The sequence below is a fragment of the Eublepharis macularius genome, chromosome 1 (genome assembly GCF_028583425.1).
Source record: "Eublepharis macularius isolate TG4126 chromosome 1, MPM_Emac_v1.0, whole genome shotgun sequence".
In the NCBI taxonomy this organism is placed as follows: domain Eukaryota; kingdom Metazoa; phylum Chordata; class Lepidosauria; order Squamata; family Eublepharidae; genus Eublepharis; species Eublepharis macularius.
Window position 1 is genome coordinate 198,684,950 of NC_072790.1, and position 21,501 is coordinate 198,706,450.

Sequence of the window (21,501 nt, forward strand, 5' to 3'; positions counted from 1 at the left end):
CCAAGATGGGAGAACTGGAGTTCTTAGCACTAAATGACAATTTAGATAGAGTGGGTGTCTCAAAAACATGGTGGAATAGAGAAAAACAATGGGATACGGTCATCACCTGGTATATGCTCTATAAGCAAGGCAGGGAGATACATGCTGGGAGAGGTGTCGCATTATATATCAAAAAGGGCATAGAATCAAATAAGTTAGAAAACATTAGGGGCATGAACTCCCCAACCACACCAATTGAAGTCCAGGTAGAATGCATTCCCGTTGTTAGGAAAGGTACTGCCAAGTCTTAAGAGAATGCCTCAATGATTAACAACCCATAAAAAGCCATAAAAAAGCAAAAAGGCTGCTTTTAAAAACTGGAAGTTCTTCTCCAATGAGGTGAACAGAAGGGACCCAAAGGGCCTTACAGAAGAAGTATAAGTTATTAATTAGGCATGCAAAAAGAGAATTTGAGGAACTGATTGCTAAAAGAATCAAAACGGACAATAAACATTTCTTTAAATATATCCAGAGCAAGACACTAGCTAGAGAAGCAGTTGGACCCTTGGATGACCAAGGAATGAAAGGTCTGCTAAAGGAGACAGGAGAGAAGCTCAATGAATTCTTTGCATCATTGTTCACTGTGGAAAATGTGGAGCATGTACCCATGCCACAGCCATGATTTTCAGGAGGGGAAGCTGAAGAACCAAGTCAAACTGAAACTGTGCAGTGAAACTGTTTTCAGGAGCAAGCAAGAGCAGGAGCATCACCCATATTCTGCAGTCACTCCATTGGCTACCTATCAGTTACCATGCTCAGTTCAAGGTATTGGTTATCACATACAAAGCTCTTCACAGCCTTGGTGAACCTATGAGACGGCCTCCCTGTATATGTTCCTCCACAGCAACTTCGCTCATCTGAACAGGGTCTCCTGCAGGTGCCATCCTGCACATGGGCAAAATCAATAGCAGCCTGAACATGAGCTTTCTCTATTGTGGCCCCTACCCAGTGGAACGGCCTGCCTGAGGTCAGGAGAGCCCCCACGCTCCTGGCTTTCCGCAAATGAGGCAAAACCGAATTATGCAAAAAGGCTTTTGTATTGTAGGGAATGGGTCTCAGATGCTTCGCTAATGAGTTAGGGACCATAGATTTCACCACTATGTTGCCTTACATACTATCTGTTGTTTTAAATAAGTGCTCCTATGAGCTACCTGTGTTTCATGTTGTCCAATGTCAGCCCTAGAATTGCTTATGTTTCAGCATTTCTTCAACTCTGTATTGGGTTCTTGTTAATGCTATGTCTTTGTAAACTTATGTTTATTTACCCTATGGCATTGTTTACGGAAATGTCCTTGATAATTGACTGTACTAATCTCAAACTGTAATCCGCCTTGAGTCTCGGTGAGAAAGACAGGCTATAAATGACATAAATAAATAAAATAAACAAAATATGCTGGGGGGAAATCAGCATGGTTTCTGCAAAGGGAAGTTCTACCTCACCAATCTTGTGGAGTTCTTTGAGAAAGTGAACAAACATGTAGATGTCGGTGACCTAGTAGACATGATCTGTTGCTTTAAATATATACTCCTATATCCTACCTGTGCTTTATGTTGTTCAATGTAAGTCCTAGAATTATGTTCAGTTTCAGCAATTCCTCAACCCCGTACTGGATCCTTGCTAATACTGTATCTTTGTAAACTTATATTTTTTTACCCCATGACATTGTTTATGGAAATGTTCTTGACACCGTATGGAAATGCCTGCCCTTGTCCTTGCCACTAATTGTACTAATCTCACACTGTGTAGTCCACCTTGAGTCTCAGTGAGAAAGGCGGAATATAAATAACAAATATAAATAAATAAATAAATAAAATTATATACTTGTACTTTCAAAAGGTTTTTGAAAACAGTTCCTCACTAAAGACTCCAGAGTAAGCTTAGCTATAATGTGATAAGAGAATGGGTCCTGTTAATGAATTAAACATCAGGAAGCCAAGAGTAGGAATAAATGGACAGTTCTCCCAATGGAGGGAAGTGAGCAGTGGGGTCACACAAGGATCCATATTGCAGGGCTGTGCAGTTTTATTTGTTCATAAATGATCTGGAACTGAAAGTGAACAGTGTAGCTGCGAAGTTTGCAGATGACATGAAACTATTCAGGATGGTGAAAACCAAGGCCAACTGTGAAGAGTTCCAGGAGGATCTCCACAAACTGGGTGAGTGAGCAACAATGAGGCAAATGTTCAGCATAGGCAAGTGTAGGTGATTCGCACTGGAACAAGAAAGCCCAACTTCCAGTATATGCTAATGGGGTCTGAACTTGCTGAGACCAATGGAGAAAAGACCCTGGGGTCATAGTGGATAGCTCAATAAAGTGTCAACCCAGTGTGCTGCAGCAGTGAAAAAGGCAAACTCTATGCATGAGATTCTTAGGAAAGAGACTGAAAATGAAACGGTCAATATGATCATGTCCTTGAATAGATCTACTGTATATACTTATTTGGATTACTGTGTGCAGTTGGGTCACTGTATCTCAATAAGGACAGTGCAGAGCTGACAAAAGTGCAGAAAAGGGCAACCAAGATGATTAGGGGTTTGATGCATGTTTCCTATGAGAAAAGGCTGAAGAGTCTGGGGCTCTGTATAACAATATTTATTTCAAATTTCTATTCCGCCCTCCCCACAGGCGGGCTCAGGGCGGATAACAACACATTAAAATACAATAAAAATTCATCTATATTAAATCATCATTAAAACAGCAGTGTATTTCTATTAATACACATTTAAAACAGGATGGTAGACAGCCTTCAGGGAGGGTTAACATTTTATACACCCCTTTTCTTTTTGTTTCAGGCCGTCGGAGGCCCAGCCTCAGTCATATGCCTGGTGGAACAATTCTGTCTCGCAGGCCTGGTGGAAGGATAGTAGGTCCTGCTAGGCCCTGATCTCAGCAGACAGAGCATTCCACCAGGTGGGAGCCAGGACCAAAAAGGCCCTGGCTCTAGTTGAGGCTAGGCCTCCTTCGGGCCAGGGACCACCAACAGCTGTTTGTCCCCTGATCGGAGTGTCCTCCGGGGAATATATGGGGACAGTCCCATAGATACACTAGACCCAGTCTGCACAGGGCCTTATAGGTCAATACCAGAACCTTGAATCTCATCCGGTACTCCACAGGCAACCAATGCAGCTCACATAAGATCGGTGTTATATGCGACTTATTTGGCACTCTCATAACAACACGCACCGCTGCATTTTGTACCAGCTGTAATCTCTGGGTCATGTTCAAGGGCAGCCCCAGGTAGAGTGAGTTACAGTCATCTAGCCTAGAGATGACCATTGCCTGGATCACTGTAGTCAAGTCATGGGTTGACAAGTAAGGGACAAGTTGCTTGGTCTGCCGCAGTTGGAAAAAAAGAGGACATGACAACCGTTGTGACCTGTGCCTCCATTAGAACAGAAGTCAAGGGCATCCAATTAAGTTGATAGGCAGCAGATTCAGAACAGACTAAAAGAAATACTACTTTTACACAAGTAATTAAGATGTAGTGGTGGCCACAGGTAAAGATAGCTTTAAAGGAGGATTAGACAGATTCATGGACAACAGATCTATCAGTGGCTCATAGCCATGGCGACCAAAGGAAATTTCCACATTCAGAGACAATAAACCTGGCTCCCATTATATCCAATGGGCATTCAGACATCCCCCACTGTTCCTAACAGGCATTCTTGTAATTTATCTTAGTACATCCCCATTTTATGCCATCATGTGTTAAAAATGCAACCCTTTTTAAGGGTGCAAATTTTGAAACATAAAAATAACCAATGACCTTACATTTGTGACAGTATGATGAATTAGATTCAAACCATGACATGTACTATGATGATTCCCGTTCTCAGGTTCGCACAGCAGAAATTGGTATGTTCAAAACAATATATTTGCAAGAAGATACACAGATAGCCCAAGAGAGCCTGATCTTGTCAGATCTCAGAAGCTAAGCAGGGTTAGCCTTGGTTAGTAATTGGAAGGGAGACCTCCAACAAAAACCAGGGTTGCAGAGGTAAGCAACGGCAAACCACCTCTGTTAGTCTGTTGCCATGAAAACCCCATCAGGGGTCTCCATAAGTCAACTCTGACTTGAGGGCTCTCTCCACCACCACACAGATGGAAGAAACTGGTTTCTGGTCAGAGGAGCTCATGCGCTTGACAATTCTAAGGACAAACAGAACTAGGGAGTACTAGGGACTCCACCCCATGAGATTAAATCAACACACATCAAATATCAGAGAGAGGCTGTTCCATTGTACTGTATACAATAAATACATCACATGCACAACGTGCACCATATAAAGAGCTTACAAAATTGATGTATTGTCGAAGGCTTTCACGGCCGAAGAACGATGGTTGTTGTGGGTTTTCCGGGCTGTACTGCCGTGGTCTTGGCATTGTAGTTCCTGACGTTTCGCCAGCAGCTGTGGCTGGCATCTTCAGAGGTGTAGCACCAAAAGACAGAGATCTCTCAGTGTCGACACTGAGTAAGACACTGAGAGATCTCTGTCTTTTGGTGCTACACCTCTGAAGATGCCAGCCACAGCTGCTGGCGAAACGTCAGGAACTACAATGCCAAGACCACGGCAATACAGCCCGGAAAACCCACAACAACCACAGCTTACAAAATTGTAAAAGTGGAAGATTATCTGCCAAGGGCTCAGTTCTTCCTTTGAGAGCAAGGCAGCTCCAATACTTATAGCAGAATAGACAATGACACTGGAATCCAGCTTTGAATGGGCCTTTACAAATAGAAAACTAGTTCCTCAGGGAGAAAGAATCAACCGTATTTTCTTTTTTCCGGATGCTGTTTTTCTATTTGCGGAGCGCATTTAATACAATAGGGAAGCATGACGCGACACCTGCAGTCTGAAGCGGTGTGCCCATTCTGTCCCCTCATTGTCCTACATCTGCAAATCAGGCTACTAGCTCTGCGTCGTACCGGGCCGCACGTGTTAGGCGCTGGAGAGTTAAGGGGAAAGCACATTTTAAAAATCTCTCGACTTGAGGAGCAGAGAGCGCGCTCGCTTCCCGAACTCCCGGCGCCGTGTTGTGGCTTCTCCCCCTCCCTCCCCATCTCCTCCCCTCAGCGCAACTCGTTGCAGTCCTTGGCCGACAGAATCCACCCCCTTTGCAGAGAGGCCTCAAAGTCCCGCCTGAACAGTTGCTGAGTGGCCGGCCGGGCTGCCGCTCCGTCCAGGCCCCATGGGCCGATATTGGGGATGGTGCCGCTGAAACAGGCGTTGCGAGAAACTCTCAGAGGAGGCAGTGACGGTTGGTTACGGCGCCTCTGAGAAAATCTGAAATCCCGGTTGGAGGAGACGCCAGTTCGCCAGTAGGACCGCGGGGAACCGGAGCCTGCCCTTCCCTCTCAGGTTTGGCTTCACTTTTTGTCGTCGTCGTCCCGTCCTCCTCCCCATCCCGGCTCTGCTTCCCCACCCAAGAGGAATGGGACATTGTGGGGCAACCAGCAACAGCTTACTGGGAGCAAGAAAAGCGTTAGCGTTTCTTCTTCCCTTCTTCCTTCCCCCATTTTCCCCTTCTTTCTTCTAGCGTGGCTCAGCTGTGTGAACTTTCGCCTCCTTCACCAAATTGCCAAACTGCGGAGATTAAATCAAGCACGGCGCTCTTCTGTGTCTCGTCGAGGTGTGGCGGAACTAGATGTTTCTTCAAAGTACCTTAAATATGCCTGACAATCTTCTAGCACAGCTTTAATGTTAGGTCAGAAGTATGGAACGTGATTTTACAAACACGGAACGTGTGAATTGATTATTAGTAAGGATGGTGACCATTCCCTTCCAATTTTGAAACATTAGGGATTTAGGGGATGGGAGTTTGCAATGTCATCCTAAACAGAATGACACCCTTCAAAGCCCATCGACTTCAGAGGGAATGACTCTATTTAGGATAGCCCTGTGGGAGCATTGTGGGTTTTCTTTCTAGATTTTCACAAGTAATGACTGTTTGAAAAAGTGAAGAGTGATAAAATTGGTTGCTTGGTGCCAGAGGATGGTGAATAGCTCGCCAATACGAACTGAAGTGCTGAAAGGCATCAGGGTGTATCTCTAGGTGTCAAGCATAAGTGTGTTTGAAGTGTAGTGGTTAGAGTACCTGATGACTAGGCTCTGGGAGAACTGGGTTCTAATCCCTAATCTGTCATGAATGCTCATATGGTGACTGTGGACCAGTCACTTCTCTCAGCCCTAAGCCGCTTCACAGGGTTATTGTTTGAGGATAAAACAGTTGGGCAGAACAATGTTGTAAAACACCTTGTATTCACACTGGCAAGAAAAGTAGAGTATCTACGTACTATATAAAAGGTAAGTAATATTAGCAACAACTCACCTTTTATCCCCACACAGGTGCACTAGCATGCCTCTCTATGGAGATGAAAGGTGAGTCCTCAGCAACATGGCTTGTGGAGGAAGCCTTGAGCAGGCCGCTGCAGGCAGCAGGAAGGCCCAGCACGGTGGAGCAGCTAAGGCCCACACCAAGCCTCCCTGCAGCCTCAAGTGGAGTTGCCAGTCCCCGCTCCCACCCACCCCTGCCCCTGCTTACCTGGCTGACAGGGAAAGACAGGGGCTCTTGTGCACTGCAGTAAGTCAATTTCGGCCCTTTCCACCATCACCACCCCACACTCCCAGCCTCGCAGACACCCAATCCAGCAGCTGTGGGCCTGGAAGTGCTCCAGCACCCTTTCCACCCTCCCTCCACACTCCCGGGCCCGCAGCTGACTGATTCGGTCCTAGTTGGGACCGAATTGGGCTGTTGCAGAGCACAGGAGTGCTCTAGGGCTTGGAGGGTAAGAAGACCTGACAACCTCGCCTGTGCCAGGCCTCTGAGGGACCGCAGAGGTGGCAGGGAGGCCCAGCACAGCGGCATGGCCCTCCCAAGGCCCTGCAGTGGGGGCCTGCAAATCAGTTTTCTAGAACACGTATTTTTTCCCACAAGGGGCTTTGTTGCTATTAAATAAACAAATAATGTTTGAAAATGAGGACTTGGGGCTCAGATCTGCCTGGAAGCCACTATCTGCCCTGAAGTTGCTAGCACACAGTTGTAAAAGCATTAGGATCACCTGTACTGGGAGAAAGGCACTCGCTCTATACATTCTCATGGCCTCTTCCTTTATTATTCCTATGTTCTATAGTTGTCTTGCTGTATAAAATAGGTTCCAGAGCGTTGTCCTCAGTAAGGGAGCTGTTTTGCAAGTTCTTTGATCACTACATTTGCTTTTCATCTGCCACAGTTTACACACAAAGGGGAACAGATATGGATTCAGGATACAGAAAGCCCTTGTCATTGTCCATACCCTGAAAACCCATCCTTGATATTTTGTTTCCTGCTCCTCATGCTGGCCAGGCTCCCAGAATGCTTAACTGCTCTTGAGTGGGAATATAGTCAATGGTCTCTTGCCTTGTGATAAGAGAATAGCCTTGAATTGCAAGGAAATTTAAAGGAGCCCAGTACAGGGGGTGAAATACCATAAGTTTTGTAGAGCAGAAACTCTTAGATAATTATTCCATAGGATGTTAATCATGGTTATGTATAATACCTATATTTCCAAGTGAATAACACTTATAAATTTATGATATAACATCACAAACTAACTTATCAACATCTACTGTACTTACTTGAAAAGAAGACCCTAAATATAATATTATACACCAAAAATTATTATTGGACATAACTGCAACTTGTACATGAATGTAAGATGACCCCCCCCCCTTCTTTTTGACAGCATACTTAGGGGAAAATCTAGTCTTGCATTTGAGTAAATACTGTATATATGTTTGCAAAATACAAGTATCACTACAGTTACATTGTTTCTAGAAGGGAAACATTTTCCTGAATTCTTTATTCTGTCTTGTTGGTGAGGAACAAAGCAATGACAGCCCTAATATCAAGGTCCTCAAATACAGATTGTGATATTGTGAGGTTACATATAACAATAATATTAACCACACTTTGTCCTGACTATTTCCATATGTTGCCTGGAACACTGAAGACACAATCAGAAAAATCCTAGTAGTGTTAGTATCTAAAAAGTTTCTATGGACAGACCTGTTCCTGTAATTTTATTGGCATTGTGTTACATCACTTGGAGTGATGTGATTCATGACTTGCTATCTTTTTCTTTCAACGTACTTGCAGGTAATGGAGAATTGAATCCATTTTTTTCAATGTTGTCTGCTAAAAATTAAAGATGTATCCATTGATTAATTTTAAGCAGGTTTATTTTAAAACATATTTTTATATTCTGGTACTTGAAAAGGACATTTCTGTTGCTAAACTGGAAAAATGAGCTGCTATAGCAATATGTAACAAAGTTCTTCTATTTTATGTTTGTTTACATTGCGTATTGGGAAAAGTATTTAGGGCAGAACCTTGACCTCATTGAAGTCACTGGATATTTTTCTTGTGATTTAAATAGGAACAGCTTTTCACTTATTTCCCTGTATAAACTTTCATTATAGGGTCACTGATGGCTCCAATACTGTTTCAGTCCTGTTTGGTACGGCCATAATTTTTCTACTCTCCCTCTTAGATGAGCTTTTGGATAATTGTCTATAAAATTCAGTGTTGGATAAGACCTTAATGAACTTTCTTTTGTTGGCAAAATCCTTCTAAAACATCCCCTCCTTTGAAAAACACTAAAAAGAAACCTCCATTGCAAGTAACAATTAAAGCAAGTATATTTGCATCTTTATCTTATACCTATAAAAGTGCAAGACTTCAATCCTCCTTTTCTATTTCTTATAATGCTCATGCCACAAACCCAAATATATGCAAAATAATAATCTATTATATCACTTTTTTCTTTAAAAATAAAATATTAAAATCAATCATACAAGCAAATGGATTTATGTTTAAAAATAGCCTAACAGAATAAATTCTGTTAAAAACAGAAAACAACATGGCAACATCTAAAAAGAATATAATCTTATCAGATTCCTTAGAATTAGTGTTTCAGGTCATAATTATAACCTAATTGTTGAACCAACCAGTTTAGCTTATAAAAGTCTTTATATTAAAAAAAATACAGTACTGGTTAATGTATTAGACTAGAATCTAGGAGATGTGAGATCAAATCTTTCCTCTGGTGTTATGCTCACTGGGTGACTTTGGACCAGTCACTCACACTCAACCTATTCCGAGCTCTTTGGAGGAGGAGTGGGATAAGAATGCAGCAAACTAAACAGACAGATAGAAGAAAAAAGCAGCACAGAAGGAAAATGAGCATGGGTTCACAATGCTGAATCAGAATGCTTAGGCAAGCCAAACTGATGAACTCATTTATTTTTCCCTTGAGGACTTGAACAAGAGACGGGAAGTCATTGACTCATAAGTAAGATCATTTACTGTGGAACTGTAAACAGCATATATTGTGCCAGTAAATATTTCCATAGCCCATTGCTTTATGTAAAATCCAAAGCAAATAATTTGCTATTAATATAAATAAAGCCCCCACAATAATGGTGGTTCATCTCATGCTTTATACAAGTGAAATTATATTTGTATTTGTATTAAACCTATTGAAACACTGAAAAAATTCCACCCTTTTTATCATGCTGATGTTCTCATTGTCATGTTTGTAGTTGATATTTCCATAAATCCATAGTGTTTGCACTACAGAGAAGCCCTCAAAACAGAAACGTGAAGCACTTAGATGGGAAGAATTGTCTATAGGCTGTATCAGGAAAAGTTGTAGAGAAGATTGCTGTTATAGCTATATGAAACACTGGAAGCTGAGCTCAATTTCTAAACTGCTTTGTAGGTGTGAGACACCAAAGACATTTTGCATTGTTTTAATCCACCTGACTAGAAATCCCTCTATTAATTACTTGCTTTGGCTTCTCTGTTTTTAATACCTGCTTTGGAGACTGATTTACAAAACACCAATGAGCCACTGAGAGGTTCCAGTGTACTATTTGGTATTGTTCCTATACATATTGTAGATTAAAAAATTTAAAACAGCATTGTGAATTATCTTTAGCTACAGATTTGTCTTGATTGTAGTTTTCTAATTGAGCTGATGATCAACGAGTTGTGTTTTTGAAACTGGGGGTTAGGAAAGTAGGAGCAACACTAAAAATAGGAAGAGGAAGGTTGAGGATGAGAGGTGATAATTATGAACTATACAGCTGGGAAGTAAGCAACCACAGAATGCATGCCAAATTGCAGAATGCCAGACTATGTTGCTCAGCACGACAGTACCCTTGCTTCACCCCAAAACTGGAGGTATAGTCAAGCTAGGGCTGACTGCAGGTCACTGTTGGGAGGCCAAAGGGCAGGCTGTAAACAGCAGTATCCTCAGGAAGGGATACTCTTTGGTACAGCAGCAATTGTTTAAATGAAAGTTGGAATGTGATTCTTCTAAATGGAGTGGCACATCCTTGGTAACTGATCCTAAAATATGCTTTGTGTATAAAAAACCCCATTCCTCAGTAGGGCTCTACACACAAAGCATATTTTAGGACCAGCGATGTGCCACCAACCTTTATCCGTTGCAGTCAGATTTCTAGGCATATGAACTTCAGGCTGATGATTCTAAAAATGCCTTATTGTTAAACTTTTACTCTCATGTAAAAAAAAAAGATTTATATGCAGCCTATGCCATGTGTCTTGCTATGTGAAACCCTCCCCTCCCTCTTGATTCCTGGTATACCAGCATTGTCACAGGGAAATGCTGCATGGAGGGGGAAGGTCAGTTGGGCAAAAGAACTGTTTATGACATTACATTTTGCAACTGAGAATGAGCTGATCTACTCATTCTCAGTTGCAAAATGTAATGTCATTTTGGATTTAATTGGAACATTTAAATTCCAGGGGAGCAGTATGAATTGTTGAAGTTTTGCTTCTTTAGCAGGTAGAAAACTATCACACACTATGTATACTTTATGTGTCAAGCAACAGCTGACATAGGATGACGCCTTAGGATTTTCAAGGCAAGAGACTTTCAGAGGTAGTTTGCCATTGTTGCCTTTGCGTAAAGACCCTAGACTTTCCTGGTGATCTCCCATCCAAATAGTAACCAGGGTCAACCCTGCTTAGCTTCTGAGATCTGGTGAGATCCCTGTGCCATCCTTCAAAGTCTATAGTTAGAATACAAAAATTTAAATATTTAGTTTGGGCATTTTGCATTTGTTTTAATAGCCCTGACAAAAGCTTATAGCGTACTTTGGATCATTTTAAACATACAACCTTCTAGTTTTATTGAATTTGTTGAATTAACATGTATGGCAACATGTTTTGTATCCAGCCAGATTTCCATAACATTTAGGTAAGTGTTTATCAAGGAAGAAGACACAGAATTACATTAAATAATCATTTTTATGAACAAATCTTTTTTTCCATAGCATTACAATGGCTGAGTTGCTAGAGCTAGAAGGGCCGATCAACTGGAAGGAAAGATGCATAGCTCTGGAGTCTCAACTGATGAAATTTCGCCTTCAAGCAAGCAAAATTAGAGAGCTATTAGCAGAGAAGGTAGGTCTTAAATGTTGCAAGATAATATTTATTATTAGTTGAGCAACTATAATTATCTTAATTATAAATTCAGTTAGCTTTATAGTTGCCAAGTATGTAATCTGGTTGATTTGGCAATAGTGATCTTTAAATTTGTGGTTAAGTCTATTTTTTATTTTTGTCTGTTGAAAATATTCTACACTGGGAGCAGGCTTCCTGCATCAACCCAGTGAAGGATGTACAAAACATGCTCCTGCATGCTTAATCACTCTCTGAATCAGAAGCTGCTGGTGTAAATCTGGTGTACATTAAAGTCCACATCGAAATGTGCATCTAAAATGGATGCCAACTATTTTTCTACTGTGTTAATAGGATGCATGTTCAAATCTGCATTCACATCCTTATCTTTAATTAATAATGCATAAATAACTTTTTAGGCAGTATGAAATTGTGGTATATGCATCTGAATTGCTATCTTCATAATGGACAATAAAAGAAAATCCTTAGTACCTTTATAGTCAAGCTTACTTCAGTAGAGAAAAATATGTGAAGCAAGTTATTTCTGTCTGGGAAAAGTAAAAGTGTTATCTCAATTTCACTGAGCATTTGAAATATATTACACTCATGCCAGAAAAGTCAGGGGAGCGGGGCGGTGGGGGGGGGGGACCAAGGTTGAGGAAGAGGAGCTGAGTTGATAGAAGACTCCCCAGAAGCGGTTAATAGAGAGTTTAGTAATGAAGGACAAGCTTAGCAATTTCCCTTTCTCCATATTTACTCTTATCCTGAAGTCGCTTCCTTCTCACTAAGGCCACCTGGTCCATGAGGAGCCACTTCAGTATACATCAGAACTTTCAGGATCTACTTTTGTGTAAGTTGAATTCAAGATGCTAAAGAAAAGCAATTAATACATTCTATAAATAATTTGATGTACACGGAAATCAAAATTAGATAACCACTAAAGCATTGTCCTTTAAAAATAAAGTATCAATGGACTGAACTGAAAGGGAAGCTTTAATAAGTTTATTTTTCCCCAGTGTGGTGTTTCCTTCCTGTGTAAGTTTTGCTAAGTGTTTCTTTTGAAGCCGAGAGCAGTTTAGAATAGTTAATCAACTATTAATTAATTAATTAAGAACTATATAGCACAGTACTTTCTTTTTTACTGATACTTCTAAAAATTATACATATACAGTGGGGACCTGTAAGGACTTGCGGGGTATCTCATTCCCCCCCACACACCCTATTTCTCTTTCCCTGTCCTGAAAGCCCCTGTAGCCCCTCCTGTTTCCTGGCCTCCTTCTCTCCTTCCCACCTAGCAGCCAACCTTCCTCTATCTCCACACAACCCACCTTCAGTTTTCCTTCCTTCCCTACCCTTGCAGCCTTTACCTAGGAAAACTATGGCTCAGTTGTGTGACACAATAGTTACTAGACCAGTTGCACAGTGGGGAACTTGCAAGGGGCACCCAATTTTCCCCATACCACCTTTCCCATAGTATTTCCTCTTTCCCTGCTCTTAACAACCTGCTCCTTTTGTCCTACCCACCCACCAACCTACCTTTTATCTGCCGCACATCTTCAGATCTACTACTGATTGATTGATTGATTTTGATTTCTATTCCACTCTCCCTGCAAGAGGGCTCAGAGCGGATCACAACATTTTAAAATGTACAATAAATAGAGTAAAATTTTGCAGCAATAAAAACATTAATAACACATAAATTATAAAACAGTCATGTACATTTTGCCCTACCCCCTCAGCCTAATAACCTGCGGGGCGGGGTGGCCAGTTACAGATGTTGCAGAGCCTGGGGGAAGGCATATATAGCCACCCTTGTCCACAATGAGAACTCATTTTCCTCTCCTCTATTTTATCCTTGGAACAGCCCTGTGAGCAGGGGCAGATGGGGAGTGAAAAACCCTGGAAAAGGATCCCTCCTGAACTTGCCCTTTCCAAAAAGGAAAGGAACAGTCAATCTGCTAGTCCCTGCCTTGTCCTTCCAAAAGGGGAAGGAAAGGAAAGTGGGAAGAAGAGGCAGTATGCATAACCAGTTGTCTGGGTGTCTTTTTTCTTGTCTCATGCGGGGTTTGGGTGGACCAGGAACCTCTTTCCTCCCTTTAGGTGGACTGTGCTGGGCTCTTCCACCCCCCCCCCCCACCTCACAAGGGCCTAGCAATGCTGCCTCCCCCACTTCATGTGGGGTGCAGGCAGACAGAGTGCTACCAGCTCCCCCACTTCATGCTGGGCTCAAGTAGGCCAGATGCTGCCTCCCTCACCTTGTGTCAGGCAGGCTGGATACCACTTCTCCCGCCTTGTGTAGGAATCAGACAGCTGGGCTCAGGGTTTCTGTCATAGGGATAGCCCAGCCCATGTTGTGGGGAGGCCATCACCCTACCAGGGTGCTCTTAATGGCCAGTCTTCTTGTATCTGTAAAGTAAGTTATGCTTGGAATGAGTAACTGGCCCAAGGTCATCCAGTGATTTTCCATGGCAGAATGGGGATTCAAAGTTCTAGTCTGAAACTCTAACCACTACACCATTCTAGCTTTTGTGAGGTGGCTACTTTTGAACAGTAGCAATTAATTATGCCTGGGTGAACCATGCAAGTCAGTGATAGCAAGTCACCGGTGGGGCTGGCCCAATGAAGCTTCCCTCAAAGGCCAAAATAGCTTTGGAAAGACACCTACCTCCTCTCTTTTAGGGACAAACCATGGGAATGCTGGCAATACTGTTGTGGTTGCCTAGAAACAGCCACCAACGATACCCATTTCTTAAAGGTGCAGGTGCTCCTTTTATCATTGCAGGAACACCTGGCGTATTTTTGTTTAGATTTCAGAATTTTCTCCAAATCTCGGACGTTTTTCAGATTAGTAGAAAGCTCTGTCTTGTCCATTCACAGCTCCAGTCTTCATATTTGGGCAAGTTGAGAATATACAAGTGGCGACCTGCAAAGAATTTGCAGGGGGTGGGAATCTCATTTCTCCCTGCCTTTTTTTCCTCCCTTTTCCCTCACCCATCCCCCACATCCTTGGCTTTCTGCCCATACACCTGTCCCATTCTCAGTGCAGCCTTCCCCTGCTTTCCGTCCTTCCCTCTTTTCCACCTCCCCATCCTCACGGCTCTGCAGAGAGCCACTACCAAGCCTGGAACGGGGCCTTGTCTCATGACTGCCAGGCCCAGCACAGCTCCCTGCCTTGCACTACTGGGTCTGGAGGTGATGAAGCAGAGAGCGTGTCCTCACCATACATGCTCAGACAACAGCTCCTCTGTTTGGGAGTTTTTTAGTGCCCTCCCCCTTTTTTTAAGATTTCAGATTTTGGAGAAAAATCTTCTTTCCATCAATGTGGCTGTGATGGACAAGTTAAGTGCAGCCTCTCCCAACAACAAACAGCCACCACTTGGACTGTTGAGGCAGCAATGCTTAGGGCAGATGGGCTGGTGGTAGCTGAAATCTGAGAATGGGCTGCCTGTCAGGTGAAGTCTCTCAGAAGAGGAGAGAAGGGGACAGGGGGAGGATTATGTATTCACAGATAGTGGCACACTTGACTATGAGAATATACAAGTGAGTAGGGAGTTGGTGGCAGTGACAGCTAGGGGAAAGGGAACTTGCATAAAGGGAGCATCCAATTCCCCATGCCTTTGCTTCCCCTCTCCCCCACCTTTCCCTGTTACTCTTTCCCAACCCCAGTTTCTTCCCCCCCTTTCCCAAGCCTTCCCTGTTTCTTTGCCGCAGCCTTCCCTGTTAGTCCCCCCCTACCCCCTTCCTTTCCCTGTTAGTCTTCTTCCCTCACCTCTTCCCTTCCATGTTAGTCTTCCCCCCTTCCCTGTCACTCCTCCCTCCCTTCTACCCTTCCCTTCCCTGTTACTCTTAACCCCCACCCTCATCCTTCCCTGTTTCTTATCAGGTGGGTCTGTGGAAGGTTTGAGTGCAGTGGGTGCAAGGCTGGGAGCTGATCAGGTCTGGTACTGCCACCCTGAAGTCTCCTCCAGCTGCCAATGGGGAGTTGTGGCCAGAGTTGGAGGCAGACATTCCTTCTGGCAAGATTGAAGGACTTCATCCTATGGAAAATGATGTTAATGGCTGATACGGTTTAGAAGTATTTTTGAATTTCAGTGGATATTGTTGTGCCTTTGAATAAGCTATATTGACCTAAATGGAATTGTGGTTTTGATAAAGGCTTATAATTGAAACGAGGAGTTCCTGGGGCTACCCATTAACTGAACAATTTGGACAGAAACTGAACAGAAGTTCTAAACAACAGAAGTTCAAGACTGAAGGCAATTTATATTGAAGTTGGAATTTGCAAGTTATCTGCTTTAGATTATTATGGACTTTATTATTCTTTGTGTGTGGCTATTGTCAATATTAGATATAGAACACTTTATACTATTTTGCTAATGTGTCTTTAAATTGTTATAGATGTCTGCTTGTGTAGGAGTTATTGTATTAAAGACTTTGTTTAAACTTTGGTTCTCATTAGCCTGTTTTCACAGTGGTTTGTTTATTTTGCTAGTATTACACTGTTGGTTATACCAACAGTGTATCCTGTTGGTTATTAATATTCATCAGTACAAACAAGTTCAGTTGCAGGACTGGCTTTAAAATATCTTTAAGGCAAAATCAGTATTGAGAAAGGTTGATAATTATTCTTAATTCAGGGCACTTATTATGAGCGATCATTGGTTTCTTCAAAAACAGCTAAATGTATATGAATTATATGCAACATTATATTTTCCAAATAATCAGGGCTTTTTTCTGGGAAAAGAGGTGGTGGAACTCAGTGGGTTGCCCTTGGAGAAAATGGTCACATGGCTGGTGGCCCCACCCCCTGATCTCCAGACAGAGGGGAGTTTAGATTGCCCTCCATGCCGCTCGGCAGCGCAGAGGGCAATCTCAACTCCCCTCTGTCTGGAGATCAGGGGGCGGGGCCACCAGCCATGTGACCATTTTCAAGAGGTTCCGGAACTCCGTTCCACCACGTTCCCACTGAAAAAAAGCCCTGCAAATAATAATTAAATGTCTTGTGAGCATTAATGTCTGTGAATTATTTGTTGTTTGATGATTTTTGTATTTTATTGTTCCTTGAAAGATCTCAGCAAACCTTTTTATTGTCTACTTCCCTTTCCTTCCTTCCTTCCTTCCTTCCTTCCTTCCTTCCTTCCTTCCTTCCTTCCTTCCTTCCTTCATATAAACATCATTTTTCTCCCCAAAGGGGACCTAAATCAGCGTACATTGTTCACTTTTCCAATTTATCTTTACAACAACTCTGTGAGGTAGGTTAGGCTGAGAATTTGTGACTGGCCCAAGGAGACCCAGAGTAAGGATTTGAATCTGGGTATCCAAGATCCAAATCCAGCACTCTAGCCACTATATCTCCCTTGCTTAATTTGCTATTAAAGACACAATAAAATCTTTAAATTCAGATATTAAGAAAAACAATCATAATCATGTGCCATTTAACTGGTAATCTAAAGCTAAATTATAATGCTGTTGGGCAACTTGGAGGTCTCCAAATGAAAGGAAGAGAAAATACGGCTGGTGACTGACAGACTGGAAGAAATTTACAGAATCCCCTATGCCATTACAAAGCATGCTAGAGCACACTCTTGCTTAGCTGACTTTGTTCTGTGGTTCTTTCTTAACTATATTTGCATAGGACATTTAAGAACATTATCATGGCAGCATTTACGGAGGAGAATGAATAATGTGAAAGCAGAACATAATGTACAGATGTTCAGTAGAATGCATGGATTTCTTTGTAACATTATGCTAAGTCAGAGTGTTTTTTAAAAACTTATATGCAAAGAAAGAGGGTTTGTTGGAGATCTAAGTAGAAGCTGCTGTTGCTGCAAGTGGGAGATGTTTTAATAGGAATTCAAGGAATGATGTAGAAAGTGGCCCTACTGTAACACATTCAGGCTGTAAAGCACAAGCGGAATATATTTTGCTACTGTTGTGTTTTCTGAGTCTGCAGAAGTTAAAAAGACAACACCCTCCTTGAGGAGAGTATCTTTCTGTAAGCTAAAATGGAGCTGGCACTTCACAATGGAAAATGCATTCCTGTGTCTTTTCTAAATTTTGCATTTTTCTTTCAGCTAATACATAAAATACTAAAAATGATAGCATTGTCATTTGTTTCTGTCTATCAGACAAGAACTGAGGCCTATGAGGCCCTACTGGAATCAAGCTGGTGTAGCCAGCTGATCAAGGCAAACTCAAAGTAGACTACCAGAGTTAAATAATATTGTAAGTTCATGCTACACTATGATGACTGACTAAAGTGAATAGGCAGTATTCCAAATTCCTTATCAGAGTTCAGATCCAGAGGGACAGGATATAATACCATGAAGAAGTGCAGCACAGAGCAAATGCTGGGAGGTTTGCAAGAGCCAGGAAAGAACAAACACAACTATAAGGAACAGACCTTCTAGATTAGACCAAAGGTTCAGCACTATGTTTCCAGTAGTGGACAGCCAGTGTTTCCAGGAAGCCTAGAAGTAAGATTCGAAGGCAACAGTCATCCCTTGCTATCTGCATCCAAGCAACACACATGCAAAATATGACTTCAGAGATTCCATTTAGCAATCATGGTAACAGACAAATGTGTCCCAAATCTACTGGCTGTAAATTTCATTGAATAACCTAAAGTATTAAGAGAGCAAAAGTGAAAATTATTTCTATCCATTTCACCTTCCCATGCATATTTTTAGAGATCTCTGTCATGTCATCCCTCCACTCCAGTTACCTAAATTATAACGTCCAAAATGTTTTATTCTTTCCTTACAGGAATATACCTATGTACCTCTTGATCATTGTGGTTGCATTCTTTCCATCTCTACAATACAATTTTTGAAAAATCATGACTGGAATAGTACACAGTATTCCAAATGTAGCTGCACGATAGATTTGTGTAAAGACAGCAGGATATTTTGATTTCAGTTCCTGCAGTTTCAAGATTCCCTATCCCCCTTTCCTGTTATATTATAATCATACAATTAGGAGACCAAATGTTATTTTTTTAGGAGACAGACAATTCCATATTTGAAAAAGAGCTCACTATATGTTTTTAACTTGTTTTATCTAGCATTCAGGAGACCTCCTTTCACATTTTTTGTGGAAAGTTATTTTCTTATGATCTATGACAGAAGTGCTATTTTTTAATGTTTAGAAGGATATCTTTAGCTTCTTTTGAGGTTTTTGCATCCTTTCAGAAATAGTTGTTTACTAAAAACAGGAAATAGCTAGAGCTTAATTTGGCATTTCTTATGCCTTATTAACAGAAATGACCTAAACTGGGAGAAAAAGTGTATGGAGAGCAAAGAAGGAGAGAGAATGAATGGTCAGGGCACTATATTCTTAACCATAGGTGTGGCACTCTGCTCCTTTTATAAGACCTATATTATGCTGCATTCTTTACTTTCTTAGTGTTCCCTACGTTTTTTGCTGTCACTAAAGGCCCTCATCTTAGTTCTCTCAGTTTAACACGCAGTATAGGAAGGCTTAGTTATATTTGGTAGAATGATAGATTGGACAGCACATATGGGTAGCTGTGAGGTAAAAAGAGATCCTTTATTCTAGATAAAATAGACATCTTAATTAAGCAGAAATAGAATTTAGAAAGAAAATATATGCAATGGTTTCAGGGTAATTCCACAAGAAAGAACAGAAAGATTTCCCTCAGTTTCCAGCACCTCAGTCTTCCCCTATCTTTCACCCTCTCTCAACTCTCCCTCAGAACCACTCTCTAAAACTGCAGCTCACTCCCCCTCAGGGTTCAGCTACCACCCAGTCATGACACACTTCACGCACATATCCAACCCCCTCCCCCACTCTTTCTTCCCTTGGAAGCCTGCATTTTAAATCTTAGCAACCTTACTTTCAAAACCCCGCATTAAATAAAACACACAAAAATATTACATAGCAAAATATTCCAATAGGTCTTGTGAATAAATGTGGAGAAAAATATAGCCTTATAATTAGTTTATATGATAGTAGGGCTACTAGTCCCCCCGTGGGGGTGGGGAATCCCCTGCTCCCTTCCCCCCCCCCCCCCGCTGCCACTCTTCTGGCCAGCAGGGGGGAAAGGCCCAGGGAACAGGCTTGGGAGGCAAAAAAACTTCCTAGGCCAGCACACAGCAGGCGCTTTCCCACCACCTGCGATGACATCACTTTCTTAAGTGACATCATCATGCCCACTGGGGGCAGATCACCCAAGGTAAGTGTCAGGTGTTCCCCCCTCTCTCCGCTGGGAGGGTAAGGGGACCTGGCAACCCTATAGGATAGGCTAGTTGAACTTTAGCATACTTACCTCTGCTGCTGCTTTAGTGACTTCTAGAAACTTGGTGCCACAACAGATGAAGTGGTATGCAGTTCATAACAAGTGGAGAATAACTAGCCAGCTCTGCTTCATTTGGTTATGTTACTTCTATCAAGCACTGTATGGAAGATGAAGTCACAATACCTTTCTTAACTCTGCAAACAAGGGCACAGAGAGCAAGGCATGAGAAGTAGATTTTAATTTGCATACTAAACAGTACAAGAGAAGGTTTTCCATCAGATACTCCAGCCCCAAGCCATTTAGGGTTTAAAAGGTAAAAACTAGTATTTTGAATTGATCCTGGAAACAGAAGGGCCATCGGTGATTTAAAAGTAGGCTACAGCTCTTTGAATTGTGTTCCAAAAATAAATTGGACTTTGACGTTCTTTTAAAATTGTTAATATGTGTTCCTGTGCTGCTGAGGAATCAACAAACTTGGTTAAAGACCCTACATACCATTTGAACTGAATGTCAGTCTGCAGAGATGAATGTATGACTGCCCCCAAGAGGCACAGCTGTTCTTATAGGAGAATCCAATTCCATCCAAGAAAAGCTGATCCTTTATTAACTAACACTAGTTCATTCCTCTCAGGAATAAACTCTAATTTATTAACCCTCATCCTGACTGTTTAGGACTCCTATTGCCGCCCACATCTTTTTGCTTCTGTTGTGCTCTGCTTACATATTTGTAAATAAAGTTATTATATAAGCCTTTAAATCTCCAGTAATATATATTTACGCAAAGGAAATTGAACTCTTTAGCACTGTCTCTGGCCACCTTTACACTGGAGTGGTGTAACAATATGCCAAAAGTACTAGGTTTGTCCACATGTAGTTTTGTAACAACAGGTGTTCTGATAAATAAGCTTGCTTGCTTTCCATGAGCATAACAGCTGACCAGTACAGTTAATTCACTGATACAGAAATAAAGGAAGAACTTGGACATACATAGTTGTTGTTCTTGGAGCTATATAGTCTGCAGAATTTTTGTTGATGCAGCTGAGGACCAGGGGAGAAATAGCACATTTTGACTTTCATAACCACTATGGTAGAAAGCACACAATTTTTTCAAGTGAACTTGATCTGAAAATCTGTGTGGTATGCAGCCCCATAGTGTCATTTTTGTAGAGTCTATTTTGCAGTGGAATTTTAATTTTAACGAATAGTGGCAAAGAGAAGAAATGCAATTTCTTAACGGTGAAATTCGATGCAATGTCTAAGTGTTTTTGGTGGGTCATAATAGTTAAAATTTAATCTATAATGGGAATTAATACAGTTCAGTCTGATTAATGGAGTTGTTCCAAAGAATTTGCACTGCTTTTGCTGGACTAATCAGCAGTACACCTTCCCTCCTTCTGCATTTTCCATTTACTACGTTGGCTTATTTATGTCGTGGGCTGGTCCAGTAGGGTGGTCAGAGTCCATTCCAGAGTCCAAATAGCAAGGTCAGGCAGTCCAAAGATCAGTTATCAGCAAGGTTCAAGGGCTAAGCAAAGGCAGAGTCAAGGCACAGTCCAAAGGTCACGACAGCACGATTCAGTGGAGTCGCCACAGCACTAGCAGGATTCTGACACATTGCTTCCACGCCTCCTAGTCTTCTGTGGCTGGATTTTACAGTGAGACTGGGATTGCAGCCAGCTGCTTGGGTGCTATCCTGTGGTCACTCCTCATCACTCTCCACAAGCAGCTGGCGTC

The 21,501-nt window shown here is 41.9% G+C and overlaps 1 protein-coding gene across 1 annotated transcript in view; it reads left to right on the top strand.

Annotated features, from left to right (window-relative positions):
- Positions 1–5,202: 5,202 nt before the first annotated feature.
- The window catches only part of PLEKHH2 (pleckstrin homology, MyTH4 and FERM domain containing H2), a 117,033-nt gene continuing 100,734 nt past the window's right edge, over positions 5,203–21,501 (top strand). The window contains exons 1-2 of the mRNA XM_054997552.1: positions 5,203–5,401; positions 11,384–11,513. Of these exons, the coding sequence (XP_054853527.1) occupies positions 11,391–11,513 (123 nt within the window). The 5' untranslated portion in view covers positions 5,203–5,401; positions 11,384–11,390. The remainder of the gene's footprint in view (positions 5,402–11,383; positions 11,514–21,501) is intronic.